Source organism: Thunnus thynnus, chromosome 6, assembly GCF_963924715.1.
Source record: "Thunnus thynnus chromosome 6, fThuThy2.1, whole genome shotgun sequence".
Lineage (NCBI taxonomy): Eukaryota > Metazoa > Chordata > Actinopteri > Scombriformes > Scombridae > Thunnus > Thunnus thynnus.
The window spans coordinates 5,109,545-5,128,473 of NC_089522.1; the positions used below are offsets into that span (position 1 = coordinate 5,109,545).

Genomic DNA, 18,929 nt, shown 5'->3' on the forward strand with positions numbered 1-18,929 from the left:
CCTCTGAAATAGAAACTTGAACCCTAATGAAGGCCATGACTGTAATCATGTTGTTATGACATCATAACAAGGGTTCAAAATTCTAAACCATTTATCTGCCAGATCTTTAAAAGGAAAAGTAGCGTTATTTATAATTGTAATTCCCTGACTTTGGAAATAGTTTTGATTAACACCAGTGATGAGGAAACTGTTGATAACCCTGAAACAGCCTTTAATTTCATTACAAATGCATGTACAGTTTGTCTTAGTTATGAACTTCAGGCTGAAAGGTCATCGCTATGTAGTGTTTCTAATTTGGACTAATTTTAAGGCAATTAATAGTTCATTACTCTTTAATAATGATCTGTAATTCACTCAAGTTATTAGGATATCTGATATCAAATCAGGATCAGGATATCAAAGACCCAAAGTCGCCCAGTGTCCAAACGAGCTAGAGAGAAAGAAAAAAAGAGTGCTTTTGTGTGTGTGTGTGTGTGTGTGTGTGTGTGTGTGTGTGTGTGTGTGTGTGTGTGTGTGTGTGTGTGTGTGTGTGTTGTGACTATGAAACGATGATTAATTATTGCTCAAGTACTCAGGGAGCTTGAGGTCATGAAGGAGATCTTGGAGTAGCTGAAATGTAATCACTATGTCTGTGTTGGAGCAGTGAAACTTCATCATCACACCAAATGTACCTAGGGAAGGAAAGCTGGCTCAGCAGAGATGGTGGTCATTTTAACAATTAATTATTCATCATTTGTTACAAAAATGTAACTTTTATTTTCACACTAAACTTACTTAAATAATCCTACAGTATAAATTAACTCTTTAGGTGTTAAGTTTTTAAACGAAAGAATTAGATGCTGTCACCCTATATAGTTTAATCACTGTCATTTTAGAATCCAAACTGGTGATCACAATGATGATATGATTAACTGAGCGGCTCTAGTCTTCATAAAAGCTGTTTTCCATTCTGCTAACCTAGAATAAAGGTATTCCTCATAGAAGTTTTCAGTCCAATTTTGTTTTCATTATATATGCTCCCACTTGAAAACATTATGAACCATCACCACATCAGTTACCATTTTTATGCAGATGACACACAATTGTACATTTCTGTATCACCAAATGACCCCAATACACTGCATGCTCTCATTGATTGTCTCACTGACATTTATGCATGGATGGGTAAAACCTTTTTAAAGTTAAATGAAGAGAAAACTGAAATTCTTTAAATAGGACCCAAAGCAGCAAGAGAAAACCGCAATCAATGCTTTGCGGTTTTAGCAAACAGATTAAAACACAAATTACAAACTTAGCAGTGACTTTAGACTCTCATTTAAATCTTAATTCTCATTTTAACAAGGTCATTAAAACATAATTTTTTCATCTCAGAAATATTGCCAATGTCAGACCTTTTTTAACTCAGAGAGATGCTGAAATGCTCATTCATGTTTTTATTAACAGCCGTTTACTGTATTACCTAAATAGTTTATAAGAAAACTACAGCTAGTTCAGAATGCTGCGGCCAGAGTCTTTTCTAAAACAAAGAAACAGATCACATCACCCCACTGCTTAAGACACTGCACTGGCTACCGGTATCTTTTAGAATTTATTATACTTGTTTATAAAGCTTTAAATGACCTTCTCCTCCCTACATCAGAGATCTTCTTACATTGTATTTTCCAGCCAGATCACTAAGGTCCTCCACCACTTCTCTTTTAAATGTTCCTTATGTGTCCCATAAAAGTACCAGTGAGGCTGCCTTCTGTTTTTATGGAACACACTGCATCTGGTTATTAGAATGGCAAGCTCCCTCTGTATTTTTAAAAGGAAGTTAAAAGCCTATCTTTTTCATCTGGCTTTGAATTTTAACTTGGAGTAATGTTATAGTTTCAGTTTTAGTTTTTGAAGTTTTAATCATTTTATTCCTGGTGTTCATTTTATTGACTTTTATTCTATTTCATTCTATTTTACACACTTCATTGTTTTATTTTGTTGTAATTTTAAGCCTTGCAAGGAAATTTTTCTTTTATTTATTTGTTGTTTGTCTGTGTTGTCTGTGTTGTTTTAATCCTGCTATGTGAAACACTTTGGGCTGCATGTTTGCATGAAAGTGCTATATATATAAAGTTGAGTTGAGTTGAGTTGAGTTGAGTTGAATAAAGAGTGCACAGCTGTCATCCTTGAGAAAATAGACAGTCAGGTCAGTAAATTGAAAGAGAGAACATATAAGTATGATATCAAGTACAAGTAGAATTTTTTTTTTTCTAAATCTGTTTATCTCTTTCAGCCGGATGTGAAAACCGTTCATAGAGAGCACACTCCCAGCCACATGGTGACATGGACAGGTCCTGGTTTTGCCCGTGTCAAAGATGGTGCTGGCCTGGTGTTCACTTTTGAAAACATCCCCTACGCCATGGAGTATGACATCATGATCCGCTACGAACCTGAGGTGTGTGAGTGTGTGGACCACAACCTACATAATTGATCTCTTTTCCTGATTAATGAAAGTCTTTTGAACTAAGCCATGTGTGTGTGTGTGTGTGTGTGTGTGTGTGTGTGTGTGTGTGTGTGTGTGTGTGTGTGTGTGTGTGTCTGTGTGTCTGTGTGTGTAGTCCACAGAGGACTGGGAAGCCATAGTTAGTATTACTTCTGTACTGCTGCCTTCCAGTCTCCGGTGTGGAAACCTTCTACCAACTGAACAGCTCTACACAGTAACCTTGCCGCACCGCAACAGGTACCAAAACTTAGATATATGCATTGCATGTATGTGTGTGTGTGCATGCGTGTGTGTGTCTTTGTAGGTCTGAGAGAGAGGCCACTGTAGCCACTATGTTTGTTAAGTCACTAAAGGATTTGTTCAAGTATGCAAGTCTTGATACGGTTTTGTGTTGTTTTATAGCTCAGGAAGAATTGCATCATTGCATTGTAGTCACTTAAACTTGCCTAGGCTTGTATGCACTGTGTGAGTCAGGCCTGTATTTGTTTTCTTATTTCACTGTACCCTGAGATATTATTAACTATTGATTCACTGATAAGAGGGCAAACATACCTGAAAGCCTTGTAAGAATCAGGTACAGTGATTTGAAAGGAAGGAGGCAGCTTTGTTTACTGAAGTTCAGAGTGGGATAAAATCAGAGCTGTTGGAAACAAGCAGAGAATGGTACAGTCTGGCAAGGAATTTGTACGCATAACCAACAACATACATGTGGTCCACATTCATTGAGATTGTTCTTGCATTAGTTTTTTAAACATCTTAAAAGTGTTACTCTAGCAATTTAGTATTGCACTTCCACCATCAAGTCGGGGGACTTGCAAAAGAGAGATTCAAGAAAGAATGGTTAAAATGGATACAGCAGAGGCCAGTATCCTGAATTTTAGTCCCTAGTATGGGCCAAACTCCAAAACACTGGATCCTACATTTCCCATTATGCACATTTAGGGAAATATACCACAATACAACTTTGTACAGACATTTATTGCCCCCGCCTTCCCCCCAGGATGATTTCCTTGCCTTATTTTAGTTTCCCCCCACCCTTTTTATGCCAAATGACATCACTAACGGTGAATATTTTTTCAGTTCAGATATTTTTAGTTGCTTTTGCATGTTTTATTGTCTGAGCTCAAACCACAATCGGTAAGGAGACTTGTTATCACACAGTCCAGTGTTGAAAGTTATCTGAAGAAAATAATATTTGTTATCGCAAATGTATCACCTGAAATGTAGTAGACTTCACACATTATAATTTTAATTTGATAGTGAGATGTTAATCAGCCGGAAATTATCTAAATAAAGAGTAAAAAAAAATTATATTCATATTTAATCATATTATCTATAATCATATTTCTTGCACCATATATTTTAATTAAATTTAAATTAAAAGAGATTAAATTTAAATTTAATCTCTGATTTTCATTTACTTTTGCCTGTCTTCGTGTTGCCCCCTTTTAGTGTAAAGGCTTGTTAATACTTTTTTTTTTTTTGATTGAACAGAAAGACCATTAAAATCCTTCAGTTAAACAGTATTACAATTACAGTATGTTATTTACCTCATAGTATTCATGTTAAATTATGATTTGACCTATCACCATGCACAGTAGTGGGAATCTGGCTCTGCCATCATAAATCTACTGGTCCTAATGACAAGCAATACCATTCAGTAGTCCAACCACCACCACTGTATTACCTGTACAGCTAGTTCTACCAGTAGCCAGTAGTTAAAAACCTTTCTGGTATGAGATTTTTTTTCTTGAATTCCGTCCCTTGACCTGTCTTAGCAAATAAAGGAACATGGTTTCAATATGAATTTGTGTGTGAGTGTAAGAGTGCAGGCAGGTCTACAGGGTCATCAGGTGGGCATCCTCTCAATAACTGGTGTTTTGTTGAACGCTTATTGTGTTGCAGCATCAACACATTAGACAGATTACTGCAGATCAATTGAGATAAAATGTTAATCATCCCTGTAGAAAAATCAAGGCAGGATATAGGATAAAAAATCCTTACATTAAGACTGTTTAGTTTCACCCTGCTGAAAATCCTTTCAGAGTCTCAATTCATCTGGAACTAAGAGGACAGACCCTGCCCGGATCTAGCTGTCTCAGCGGACCGTAGCTCTCCTTCCGTTCTCTGTGGTTGGTCCGTCAGCCAAAACCAATTAGCAAAGTGAGCTCAAAACACAGACAGAGGGGTGGGAGCCAAACGCAGGTAGACAGTGGATCTAGTTGTCTCTGGTGTACGGTGGTTGCTCTAGAAACAAACAGCAAGTCAGAACATGGAAAAAGGAAATAACCTGGTACCAAAACATCAAAAGCAAGACATACTAAATAGAAAATTTATGTAAACAGTCATTAAACACAAGAATTAACACTAGTATTATATTATTTATTATTAAGAGAATTGTATTAAAAGTACATGTAAAATTTCTGTTCAGTGTTAACTTTTGCAAAATCAAAAAAGATAAATTGGAATAGGGATTCATATTGTGTTTATGTATTTTTTTAAGTAATGCCCAAACAAACAAGTAAATATATAAATAACAATCAAACAAACATTAACTAAAACAGAAATATTACAGATTATCTTTAACTTTATGGGCTGTTGTAATAAGTACTTAGCAAAAATGTTCTATGTTAGACTCAGAATCTGTCCATTTCCTCTTGTGTTTGTGGAACTTTTTTCACCTCTTCTTGCATTTGTGGAACTTTTCCAGTTATCTCTTGTGTTTTTCAGGAACCATTTCAATTTCCTTTTGTGATTTCATTTCTTATGTTTATGGAATTTCTTCCACTTCCTTTTGTGTTTGTTGACCTTTTTGAGTGGAACTTTTTCCATTTCTTCTTTTCTACCATATTGCTGTATTGTTGACTGTCTTGTAAAATGTTCAACATTGATACTAAATCTTTTGACTCTGTATGGGATTAAAGAAAATATGACATGATATGACAAAAACTTTTAACACATTAATTCAGTTTTTAATGGTAGAAAAATATTACCAGTAACTCAGCAGTATGTTAGTATAGCCACTGCTGTCTGGCCAACATCAGGCAAAAGTAGTGAACTTTGCTGGACCTCATTGCAGGCCATGTGAATGTGCACAAATGCACAAGATCTAGTATTTGTCACTTTGTAGAGCTCATCAATCTCGCCACTTGATAATAGGAATTAATATAGGTGATTTGTCACCGCCTATCAGGTGTTGAGCCCATTAGTTGAAGGAAATAGGGAGATAGAAGGAAAGGGAAAGAGAAAGACAGAGTAAATTGAGAGGAATAAAGTCTCCATGGCATGTAGAATATACTGTTCGCCTATCCGTTTAAGTTTTTTTTGCATGTGTTATATTCTTCCAGATACATCCAGATGCCCAGGCCGTTCTGTTTTGAGCCAAGTAATCGTTACATGGTTGCAATCAGGTTCCAGCGCCACGGAGTCTCACACAGACATCTCACTGCCTTCATTCTCATCGACTCGGTGAGCTAAGACAATCTGTCAACCCACCACCCTCATTATCCACATCTAAGTCTGTTTGAAAGGTAGCAGTATTCTAGAAAATTTAGCATTAAATGATGATGAAGGTTAAACTGATTTCAGGAACAGTGACTACATCTGCATGTTCCTTGGGGTTTCACACCATGACGTTTCCCCCTAGTGGTAGGGAAATCCAACTGCAAATGTTGAGTTAACCCAGGCTTGGGATTGGCTTTTAAATGAGTGAATGAATGTCCCTTCAAAGCACTTTTAAGTCATTTAAATCATGAAATAAATAAAGACAAAGAATTCCCAGTGAAGAAAGAATGATCTTTTAAAAGACACAATCTAACTCAAACAGCTGTGCCTTTAGAAAAATGTTTTAAACAACATCAGATTTTGGCAGGGCAGTATTTCAGGCTCCCTCTTTGTAGTTGCTCTTTTTTTCTTTTTTTTTCTGTCAATCTCATGCACATTTCTAGAATAAACTTTGACAAAGCTCTGGCTTTCCAAGTTGTTCTCTTTCTGCGAGAGCTATGTTGAAAAGAACTTTAGCATTTTTATGTTTCTCCGCATAAGGAAAGTTAGCTTTATTATGGCTCTTATGATTAATAACACCTCCATGGCTCATAATACCTGCCTATTTACATTCACAGCTATAACTATAATACTTTCTTTTTTTAACCTTTGTTTGTTTGTTTACCACAATAGCTTGTTCTGATCCCCAAATACACTGAGCTCCCGGGTTTCCAAGGTTATGAGCCAGAGGCAGAGCATCGTCGCAATGAGATGATTCGCTACATGTGTCTGGATTCCTTTATGATCACGCCGATGCCCGCCCTGGCTGAGATGTGCTCCAAACTCATCTGTAGCATTTCAGCCATCATTCACGACGGTGCTCTGGGTGAGTAAATAACAGAAACACACAAAACAAGCACAGATTTGGACAATATGGTTTTAAACCCACTGACAGTTTGAAGTCCGTCATTGCTTTTTTAATTATACTAATTTGCTGATATGTTCTTTATTGTGTTAAATGGGTATTTGTTGTATCCAGCCTGCCAGTGCGACCCCCAGGGCTCCCTTAGTGGTGAGTGTGATAAGGTTGGAGGTCAGTGCCGTTGTAAACCCAACGTGATGGGTCGACGCTGTGACCAGTGTGCCCCTGGAACCTATGGTTTTGGAGTTAGTGGCTGTACTGGTGAGTCTGTTCACATGATACTCACTTTTTTTTACAGACCTGGGCATAATGCGGCCACAGGGCCAGATGTGGAAAAAATGTGAACCAGGTTCTCCCTGAAATAAATTACTTTTTTTTTTTTTTTTTTTAAGTTAGCTGTCCAATCTCATCACAGTTTATTCAGTTGTGTCACAGAAAGCTGACTCGTACACTTGTTCAAGCCCAGTAAGTAAAATATACCTGGGTAATTGTATCCCTGAAAGCTCACAGATGTAAATGATGCTTTTTCTATTAATTAGGTTACTGGGTTTGGTTATGTTGGTTTGTTTGTTTGTTTGTTTTTTTTTAAATGCCTCATACATTCTTATGGTGCAATAAACTGAGTAACCAGATCATGACATGTTTTTATAAGCAAAATGTAAATTATATGTAGATTCTAATATTTTCTGTGGCAGAGCACACAAGAGAAAATTTCTCATGTTTTCTGACCCTGATATTGTAGCACATTTCTGATGTGTCCCCCTGTAGCACATTATTGCATTTTCAGCTGCTTACACCATGTAATTTCAAGCCATTGTGCTATAAGGGAAAATTGGTTTGGTTTGCAATAAAAATACAGAGCAGTCACAACTTCGACAAAGTTCAAGTAAAAGATTTGACTTTCCTCCAGTCTGTTCTTATAATTCAAACTGATAATGCCAAGTCAATACCAATACAAAATCAGAACTTTGAGTTTCTTGAAAAGAACAATATTTTTTGAAAGTCATGCAATCATATTTGTATTGGTCTTAACGTAGATGAAACTCTTTAGTAATATGTAATCACATATTTGCACAAACCATTGAGCTTAGCTGTAGAGCTGTGATGTCTGCTTCAAATGGAAAAGGCACATCACTGTATGTTCTATAGATACGTGTGCTAACGTGCAATTCAAAATAAAAACTTGAACGCATGCACCTTTCTGAGAAAAAGATTAATAATTGAGTATCATTTTTTTTCCTGATTCCAGTAAGAAGCACAAACAGTGATGATATAAATTCAGTGAATAAACATTTAAATACCTCCTCCCTTCCAGCCTGTGAGTGCCATTCGGAGGGTTCATTGAGCCACCAGTGTGATCCAGTTACAGGCCAGTGCCATTGCAGGCCAGGGGCCAGGGGGCGTCAGTGCTCTGACTGCCAACCAGACCAGTGGGGCTTCCCCAGCTGTAGCCCCTGTCAGTGTAATGGCCATGCAGAGAGCTGTGACCCCCGAACTGGGGAGTGTAGAGACTGCAGGGACTACACAGCAGGACACCTTTGTGAACAGTAAGAATCTCTCCATGTCCGACTTTACTCTACTTAGTCCCTGGTTATCAGACTAATGGTAAATCACTTATTTAATTTGTCATAGTTGTCTGAATGGATTCTTTGGAAACCCAGTGCTTGGCTCAGGGGAACACTGTCGGCCCTGCCCCTGCCCTGGTAACCCTGGCTCAGATCATTTTAATGGACACTCCTGCCAAGCAGACCACAGCTCTAACCAGATCATCTGTAACTGCAAACAAGGCTACACTGGTGAGTTATCACACTGCACTGTACTGCACTGCACTGCACTGCACTGACATGGGATTTTAACTGGACTTATCTGACTGATCTGCTTATCTACATTTGTCATTATTAATACTTAACTCTCTATTTAAGTCTCACATCTCTGAGAAGCAATTTTAAAGCATATTGCAATGCCATATTCTTCCTTTTCTCTCCCAGGGCCACGCTGTGACCTCTGCGCCCCTGGTTACTATGGTAACCCAGAGCAACCCGGTGGGCAGTGCTTCCCGTGTGAGTGCAGTGGCAACATCGACACCCAGGACCCTGGGTCATGTGACTCCAGGACAGGCCAATGCCTCAAGTGCCTGTACCACACCGATGGCCCGTCCTGTGCCCACTGTCAACTTGGTTACTATGGCAATGCTTTGGCCCACGACTGCAGACGTAAGTGATGGCGTCATCTTAGCATCTAACTCTGCTAAGTTGCCTTGGATATAAGCATCAACAACTGAAACAGCCTACAATGTAAATGAGTGATGTACCGCCAGCTTGTTTTCAGCTTTAAAGGTAGTTGCAAAGACAATAAAAGCCTTAAATAGCCACAGCTCCAAACCAAAACAATTGCAGGCCATTCAACTAAAATCGTTCTAGTTTCTGAAAATTTATTTAAAATCCTGCATGTACTCTGCTGCACAGTCGATCAGTCTGCTTCCTCCTGCCATTTGTTTGCTGGCAAATTTTATTATATTACCATTTTAAGTTAATTTCTTCAAATCAATTTATTTAATACAGTTTGATAATACAGCTAATGATAAAATTTGAGAAATCCAATCCTATTTAAAATGGAAGTACTGAATTATGTCCATTGATCTAGCATTCTGACTACTTAACATTTCCACTTGTGCTTCTCGTCCACAAAGTATGTATCTGTGCATTTGGTAGTATTCCGCTTTGATTCTTTGTATATTGTGTATTTCTCCTCTCAGGTTGTACCTGTGTGGCTGCTGGCACCATCCAGTCTGCTTGTAGTGATGGCCAGTGTCACTGTGACCGGCAGACTGGAGCCTGCTCATGCAGGGAGAACGTGGCCGGTCATAACTGTGACGAGTGTGCTTCCAACCATTGGAACTATGGTCAGGACCGAGGCTGTGAGCCCTGTGGCTGCCAACCACAACACGCCCTAGGAAGTCACTGCAACATGGTGAGGAAGCATGAAGGCCTCCAAAAGCCTAAAAATATTTAATGCAAAAGTGAACAGAAATGAAGTTTACATGTATTCTTATCTATTTGATATCCTCATCTGTCTGTCCATGTATCTTTGTCATTCTGTGTCTCTGTGTTTTCAACAGTTCACAGGCCAGTGTCATTGTCGTTCAGGCTTTGGGGGTAAACAGTGCACTGAGTGTGAGCAGTTCCACTGGGGAGACCCACGGGTGCAGTGTCAAGGTAACTCACCTTGTGACAAATCCTGGAATAGATAGCTAGCACTCATTGGCATTACTTATAATATTGTCAGACTCATGATACCAGTAAACCTCAAAGATTCCCCCAGACATGTATTAAGATGCATAAAAATACCCTGCTTGGTACAATAGTGTAATAATGTGTCTGATATAGTTTTTCCACAAAAACAAATATAATTACCACATCAAATTCCTTAAAATGGCATCTCCTCCTTCTCCCTTACTATCATTATCCATGAATATGCAAATATTGTTCATTTCAGAAGTTTAACTAGTGGACACAAAGGGCGCAGATCAGAGTCTTACTTCCTGGCGTATGGCACGTGTTGGTGTGGCCAACACACTTTTGCAATTTTCCCGACCATCAGCACTGGCACACTGTGGGCTCAGCCAGGCGCAACGTGGAGGAAAGACCGAATACATTATTAGTGGGAGGAATGCATTACGCACAGATTGAGTTGGGGCAAGCTTCAATAATGACCAATCACATGAGCTCCTCTCATCCCCTTTAAACGCAGCAACAGGTAAAATGGGAGAGAGAGGCTGAGTGAGAGAGAGAAATAAGTTCATCTCTGTGAAGCCCCTGAAGTTCCAAAATATACATTCAGGACACCTCAAATATTAATATACAAAAATCTAAATATGCTGACAATGATAGAATGAAAATAAAGCTGATGTGCTCTCATGTGTGCCACAGCTGCTGGCATACCAGTACTGCTGCTTATTTTGTGCAAACAATTAATGTAGGATAATACATTTACTCTGCAGTTATACTCCTCCCCTGCATATTTGAAAGTCCTCATTTATGCTTTTAAGTACATACAATGTCCTTAAATAAACAGATACAAAATCAGGTTTATAAAATCTGCTGGGTAGTGTTTGAAAAGCATGCCAGTTCTATCACTGTTACATGGAAATATTTAAATGATGAATGAAGGCATCTATGCTGTGCCGGCTGTGCCTAAAGTAAGCATGTCTGTGTTTTAACCTGTTTTAAAATGTTTCATTTGTTCACGGCATGTTGGATGTTAATGTAGGTCTACTCAGTTTAGGAAGTAGCACACACGTCAGAGGCTGTCAGAGGCTGATTATATGGATACACGTCCATGCTCAGAACTGACTACTGCACATATTTTGAGATTTGACTGTAAGTGGCATCACTGAAAACTCACTGTAATGATCCTCATGACATGACAGAAAAAATAGTTTGACACTCTAACCTGAGTTTGAACTTTTATTTAATAAAAATGTCAGGACAGACTTGATGGAGCTCAGGACACATCCTGAGGTGTTACTTCAAATAATATTATTGTTAAACCTGGAATCTGTGAGTAACAGTTTTACAGCCTGATATTTAGAAAATGCAGAACATTAATTACCATAGATCCTGACCGATCCCGTCGCCATGTTGGAAGATTTAAATAATTAATGAAGTTTCCTCTGTTGTGCCATCCACGTGTGAACTGATGCACAGCCCCTCTCTCAAATCAGAGACTAATCACACGTGTCATTCCTGCTGATGTGTGATGACTACAGCTGTCTAATATAACATGCAAAAGATCCAACATTCTACAAGCTGTTGTGGGAAATGGAATCCAGCAGAATGTATTTCTTAACTCTGGTTCACCGAATTACGCTCATGTGGATGATATTATTGGTAAGAATCTTCCTTAAAAATAAAATTGTGTTTTGATTCCCATGTTAATCTGCAGTAATGTAAAATGTGTAGCAAACTGAAAGGGGACAAATTTAACATAAATGAAAGGTGATGTCTGTGTCTGTGCACCTCTGCCAACTGCAGCCATGAAAATTGCCCTGCATCTGCATGTGCAATAAGAGGTGGTCCGATCCGGTTTTATCTCAAATGCAATTTTGTGCCAAAATGAGCACCAAAATTGCACTGCGCCACCTAATCTGCATAAACACAGCTTCAGCTCCACCTCTCCTCCACGTCAGTGCTAGTGAGCTCCTTTGGTGCCCAGAAATTATCAAACAGGTATAGACGCACAAAAAGTAGATTTTGCCTGTGGACAATTGCATAAAGACTGCATTTGGACCAGCACGGGTCTTGTGCCTGCAGGAAAATAGGCTTCAGGTTTCTACATTACACTTGTATACGTTGCATACTGGACCACAGTTGGCTTCCAAAGGGACAAACTTAAAACTGTCAGACAGTCACAATTTTAAAATTGCTTGCTTGTACAGTAGCACTGTATATCAGTTTATAATACTGATATACATACCAGAATCTACTCCCTGTTCCTTTAAATTAAAAAGGGACAAGAAAATTAGCTTCCTGTCTCATTTGTCTCACATAATCGGTTCAGTTTGACCTGTGAAATAGCAAGATTCATTGTTGCATTATGAGGCAGTAAATCTTCTAATTACTTCTTAAAGACACCAGTAGATTCTTTTCTTACAGCCTGTTTCACCAGCAAACCCACTGTTATTACTTTCCCTCTCTTTCTTCCCTTCCTCCCTCCCTCCGTCCAGAGTGTAATTGTCATCCGCTGGGCTCAGAGATCGCCCAGTGCGACCGGATAACAGGGGTGTGCGAGTGCAGGAAGGGAGCAGCGGGGAAGCGCTGTGACGAATGCGCTCGTGGCTTCACCGGAGTCTTCCCCAAGTGTGTCCAGTGTCACCCGTGCTTCCAGCTGTGGGACGATGCTCTGTGCCAGCTCAAAAGGGACCTAGAGCACATTCAGTACACCGTGCAGAAGATCCTGGAGAGTGGGGTCATGCCAGGAGTTGGGGACACACGTATCAAAGAGCTGGAGAGGAAGCTGAAGCAGGTGCAGGATCTGATCAGTGCGGAGGACAGCGACAGAATCCACCAGCTGATTGGACAGAGCATTGATGACCTCAGGTGTGTGTTTGGATGATTTGGCACCTAACTGCTGATATAGTATATAAATTTAGCATATAGTGTATAAAATACCCTGGCCTGTGTGTTTCAGGGCTGAGATTGCCCTGACCGATGGGCGTCTGATGAGCGTCACCCGAGAGCTAAATACAACAGCAGAAGAAGAGGGGGCACTGAGACGCACATTGAGTGACATGGAGAGAGAGCTGAGAGACATCAACATCACTGTGGCTCACAAAAAACAGCAGCTGGATGACTACCTCACTTCAGGATTTACAGGTAGCGTATTCTGTCAAATCAGTGAAGCTTACTAAAATATTATATGACAGCACAGTTTGAAACTCCCTGTAGATTTCTGTAAACACAGGGTAAGCAAACATTCAAATTCTACAATATGTGTGATACAAAAAAAGGTAGCAAATTTTAATTCTGCAAACCTCAGCCAAGCATCTGCAAAATGTTATAAAACCACCTCCAAATGCTGAAATATTAGGTATTAAACTGCTAAGCTGTCAAACGCAAAAACCTTCTCCTGTTTCCTTACAGATCAGTTTAAGAAAGTGAAGAAGTACTATCGGATGTCAGTGGAGGCTGAGGAGAAATGCAACACGTCAGTGTCCGGTCCTCTCAGCCCTGTGGAACAGTCCAAAGAAACCCGTGCAAACACTAAAGAAGAGCTGGATACCAGGAAAGACAGGTTCCTTCGTGCCATGGCTGCTCACAACAAATCATTAGATGATCTGCAGCAGAAAGCCCATGGCCTGGGCAAGACAGTCCATCACCTCAGTAACAAGGTAGGCAGAGTTAGATGGTATATAAAAATGTATAGATTTGGGAGTGTGGTGATTAATAGATACACTTTCAGCCAGCCACATCACTAGTCTAATAGTACCAATTACAAGGAAGCATGACAACAGTGACATGATGGGAAATAATATTGTTGTCTGGATGTTGCGGTGCATCATGATGTGAACACACAGTAACATAAATCTGCACCCAGAGGCAGATGTTGTTTTTTTTAATAAAATATAAAGCATAGTTTGTTGAAGCTATTTATATGATATTTCAGTCACATCGTAGCTGTTGTGTCACCTCTTGTCATTGATGTGACACAACAGAGGTTGCATCGTAATCCATTTCAAGAATAAAACATGAAGTGCCACTTTTTCTAAAAAAAAAAAAAGGAGGCAATGAATTGGCAGTGGATTGATATGCTCTGGTAATCCATCATCTTCAGACAGAATACTGAGTTATAAACAACGAGTTTTCTTGAAAATTTCTTCTTGAAATTATTTACACATGTATTTTATGTATTTTCTCATTACATTGATCCAGTCATTCCAATATGAATGATTTATGTTGTTGCTCCTTCCAGGTATGTGGTGGTCATAGCAATGCCACTGCCAATGGCAGTTGCTCAGACAGCCGATGTGGTGGTGCTGGTTGCCGTGACATTGAGGGCAACCGTGTGTGTGGAGGAGAAGGATGTAACGGGACAGTGAGCACTTCTTTGGCAGCACTGAATCACGCCAGCAATGTCACTGACAGTCTGAACGCTGCCAATGAGGAGATGCAGGGTGTGGCGAGAAAGGTGCTGGAAGTTTTCAGACACTGTTATTTCAATATAACATACAAGTGATGTTGTATCCTCTTATGTGCCATGATTGGAGACTATAATGTTGCTCTGTTGACATCTTGGTTTCCTGTGTCCAGCTCCAGGATATAGCCACTCTGACACAGGATGTGAAGAATCAGGCTATGAACATGCTGAAGAAAGCCCAGAAGAAGAAAGACCACTTTGAAAACTCCAACAAGATGCTCAAAGAGTTCATTAAGAAGATAAGAGACTTCCTCACTGGTATGTTGATGATGTTTTAACTGAAGTGAATTCTTATTGAAGATCATGTCAGCCTACAAGTCAGGAGCAGAAATAATGTTCTGGGCTTTAATTGTTGCTGCATTTTTGATTTATTCTCTCTGCTTGTGCTGTCCAGAGGAGGGAGCAGATCCAGAGAGCATAGAGAAGGTGGCTCTGCAAGTCTTGTCGATCACACTGCCGGTCAACAGGACCACGCTGGACAAAATGATCATGCAGATAAAAGATAGCCTTTCCAACCTCACCAACATCGAGGGGATCATCAACCAAACCTCGCAGCACATCAGCAAAGCCAAGGAGCTGCTTGAAAAAGCTAAAGATGCCAAGTGAGTAATGCTACTGGCTCTGAAAATAAAAATGACATTTCCCATAAACCATCCACATAAACTTTACAGTCCATAAGCATTATAGATAGTGTAGAAAACATAAGTGGCTTTAGTTGGTACACATACACACACACACACACACACACACACACACACACACACACACACACAGACTTCTCCAAAATAACAAAACCATGAATTGAAATGCAAATTTTATTCCAAATAAGTAGCAGTCTAGTTAGACTAATGAGCCCCCCCCCCCCCCTCTTTTTTTTGAGGCATAACAGTCACACTATAAAGTCGCTACATCATTTCTAGTTGCCAGTATAGTCATTACCACAATAAGACAATGGAAAATATAACAATGAGTTTTACCTATAATACAGTGTCAGGATCAGTCATGATTTAACAGTAACTGACTCTATGGAGTTACAAACAAATTCCAAATGAATCTACTGAAACATTTGTAAACTTATTTTCAGCAAAAGTTCCATTTCCTCTATAGTAGATCGTCAACATGTTACTGTAGTTGTTCCATTGCGAAAACAGGCTGATCATTTACAAGGAACACAAATTCAAATTGAAAATATTGACAGCATAAATAGAATCATATATATTGATATTATGGTGTTTTGGGCCTTCACTGTGCTTTTTTCCCCTCAAATACACCTCAGCCTTTCTCCTCCCAGCTTATTTAAAGAGTCAATCCACTGAAATTACTAAGAAAAATTGCAGAATTGCAGTGGTATCTATCCATGCAGATCATGCATCAACATCACTTTTCAGAAACAGTGCCCCATACAGTGTAGGTGAATTTATAATCACCAAAACACACTCTTCTGTTTTCATAGGGACTATTTTCTACTGAAGTAATAGTCCTCTTGTTCTTGTTCACCATGAGTTCTGTGAAAAGTCCATTCACCTCCATTATATTGAGGTGGAGGCAGAAATCTGAGATGCACAACCTGGACAAATAAAAGCAAAACTTACAGCATAGCCACAGCATTTTATAGGTGACTTCCACTGATGTCAGCATCCCACATTATGATGTCCCTTAACCCCACCCCAAAATTAAATTCTCACTCCAGCTAATTGACAAAAGTTGCCTGTGTTTGCCACCTTGGTAGAACTGCGTATGTGTACTTATGAGGAGTGAAATGTGTCAATGGACCTTTCACTTCTCTCACTATCTAGCAGCAGCAAGGCTTGTTGACAGACAGCAATATTATTGGCAAAGCCACTGTTAACAAACTGTGACTGGAACTAATTAGAAATAAGGTGTGTGGGTTGTTTGTGTATTAACCTTAGAAGCTGCTATATCATGAACCCCCATCACTGGTAAACATAATGATATTTCCAATAATGTTTTGGTTAACTTTTCAGCTCCATCAACCTCCAGTGAAAGAAGACAATCATATTTTTCCTGAGCATATGTCTCCTGCACAGCAATCTGAATGTAAACACAGGGTTCATTTTCATCTTAATCGTCTCAAACATTTAAACTAGCATAATTGCAACAGATTCAATTCTCTCCAGGACATATTCTATACTGCTGTGATTCAAAAGGCTGTTGTATAATAATACAACAAACAAAAACAGCATGAAAGCATCATTGACCTGCAGCCGTAATCGCTGACTCTCCATTATTTGGGGAACATCATAGTGGAGCACTGAGCAGCCTGAGGAGCTGGTAGAGACAAACAAAGATAAAAGGAGAGTAAATGTTGCTAGATTTACATTTTTTGGGTGGCCAGAAAGATGACTCTAAATGAATGCAAATGTTGCTTTGTGTCTCGATGTGTAAATATCAAACTGTTTGCTATCACTTTAGCTACATCAACTTAAAAAGTGATCATTTTTGATTGTTGTCTTTATAGTCTCTTTCTGCTGCACCAAAGTGGCCAAAAATCTGTTTATGCAGGTTTAACATATTTTCAGTTATTGTGTAATATTTCTAACAGCACTATAACACTGTAAAACATTACTCAGTAATGTATTAATACTGTAAGGATTTTAGGTACGGTTTGATTTGTATAGTAGAATATCTTCCTGATGTTTATTGTTGTTGATATCATCAACCCCTTCAGGTTGTCCTGACATACCAAGATTGCCGTACCACCTTCTTCTGTTTTTCCCTTTTGTGCCATAGTCTTGAATTGAAGGATTTTGTTGAAGCCCCTCTTGTCGGTACTTTTGCTTCACTTATTGTGTTTTCTTACAGTGATTTTAGTAGCAGTTGCGGCACTATGTGTTAATGTTAAAATGATACATTGGGTACTTTTTAAGTTAAATCTAATTACCATGCCTATTATGATATGCATAAACTCATTACTGAGGACTATAGCAATAACATATATGTCTAATTTCTGGTGACATTGTGCAGGAGCCGAGCAGAGGGAGTGAAGGATACAGCCAATAATACCAAGCAGGCGTTGGATGAGTCAGAGAAAGCCATAGAGAAAGCAAGAAAAGCCCTGAAGGAAGCCCTCAACAACCTGAACAGCACTAGGAATGCTACTGCTGAGGTATAGCATGCTGTGTGTGCTGGTTTTTATTTCCAGCAAAAATACTAATCTCCCAGATCTCTCTCTTGATTCTTCACTTGTTTATATTACATTTCCCTCTAGGTGGATGAGAGGCTGAAGCAACTGGAAGATAAGCAAATGGAGTTCATGATGCGTTTAAATAACCTCTCTGCCGGCGTGGAAGCTCTGAAGAACAAGACGGAACAGAACAGGGAGATGGCGAAGGACGCCAAAGCACTGGCTAACAACGCCACAAACCTAGCGTCTTCAGTGGAGCATGTGAGTGTGCAACTGGCATGATGTGTTACAGACAGGATTAATGAGTAGGATTTAATCACTGTTCCACACTCCGGAGCAGAAGGTGGCGGTAATGCACCTAATGCACTGGTTGCCAACCACTGGTGTAAACCAAAAAGATTTGTATTTTTCCAAACAGAGTGACACATCCTGTCAGCCGAGGTGTTTCCTATCTGTGCAGCCTAACTTAGCAGCTCCTCAACAGACTGTTTCTTCTTGACGATCCCGGTGTTTCCTCCACAGGCTCCACTTCACTCAAGCTGCCTGTCAGACCCGCTGCTTCTTCCCACTTTAACCTGAATAACAAACCAGGGCTCGGTGCTCTGGTTGGATCCATATGGAGGGCTAACGTTAGCTGAGAGGCTAGTGGAGCATTAGCCGCAGCATGACCGGAGGGAAGCACAGCCAGCTCACCTCTGCTAGCCTCCCAGCTAATGTTAGCACCGATTCTGCATGTGGATCCAACCAGAGCACTGAGCCCCAGTTTGTTATTCAAGTTAAAGTTGGAAGAAGCAGCAGGTCTGACGGGCAGCTTGAGTGAAGTGGAGCCTGCAGAGGAAGCACCGGGACTGTCAGAGTGAAACAGTCCATGGAGGGAAGCACAGTCAGGCGGCTGAGGAGATTGCAAAAAATCGGCCTCTCATAATCGGCAGATATGGCCGATGCCAATATTTCATTTTAGAGCTTTTATCGGCTGATACCGATGATGTGCCGATAATATCATCCATCCCTAGTTTTTATAGCACAAAATATGCAGCAGTTGAAAAGGGCCAAAAAACATACGGAATGTGGAATAATAAGTAGAAAATGCAGTTTCTGTTGAAATTGCGTGTGATTGCTGAAAGCTGATCTAGATTGCATTACCAGAAGCTGACCACTATTGAAAAATCTACCAAGATTAAAGTCAGCAATGGGTGGAATTGAAC

At 39.7% G+C, this 18,929-nt stretch overlaps 1 protein-coding gene across 3 annotated transcripts in view; it reads left to right on the forward strand.

Annotated features, from left to right (window-relative positions):
- The window catches only part of lamb2l (laminin, beta 2-like), a 77,148-nt gene that overhangs the window by 48,416 nt on the left and 9,803 nt on the right, over positions 1-18,929 (forward strand). For all 3 annotated transcript variants that reach the window (XM_067591383.1, XM_067591384.1, XM_067591385.1), the window contains exons 16-33: positions 2,270-2,431; positions 2,595-2,716; positions 5,827-5,947; positions 6,656-6,848; positions 7,002-7,145; positions 8,200-8,431; positions 8,517-8,680; positions 8,873-9,097; positions 9,640-9,854; positions 10,003-10,099; positions 12,610-12,982; positions 13,074-13,258; positions 13,526-13,773; positions 14,355-14,570; positions 14,693-14,837; positions 14,974-15,181; positions 17,565-17,706; positions 17,809-17,985. In XM_067591383.1, the coding sequence (XP_067447484.1) occupies positions 2,270-2,431; positions 2,595-2,716; positions 5,827-5,947; positions 6,656-6,848; positions 7,002-7,145; positions 8,200-8,431; positions 8,517-8,680; positions 8,873-9,097; positions 9,640-9,854; positions 10,003-10,099; positions 12,610-12,982; positions 13,074-13,258; positions 13,526-13,773; positions 14,355-14,570; positions 14,693-14,837; positions 14,974-15,181; positions 17,565-17,706; positions 17,809-17,985 (3,369 nt within the window). The remainder of the gene's footprint in view (positions 1-2,269; positions 2,432-2,594; positions 2,717-5,826; positions 5,948-6,655; positions 6,849-7,001; positions 7,146-8,199; positions 8,432-8,516; positions 8,681-8,872; positions 9,098-9,639; positions 9,855-10,002; positions 10,100-12,609; positions 12,983-13,073; positions 13,259-13,525; positions 13,774-14,354; positions 14,571-14,692; positions 14,838-14,973; positions 15,182-17,564; positions 17,707-17,808; positions 17,986-18,929) is intronic.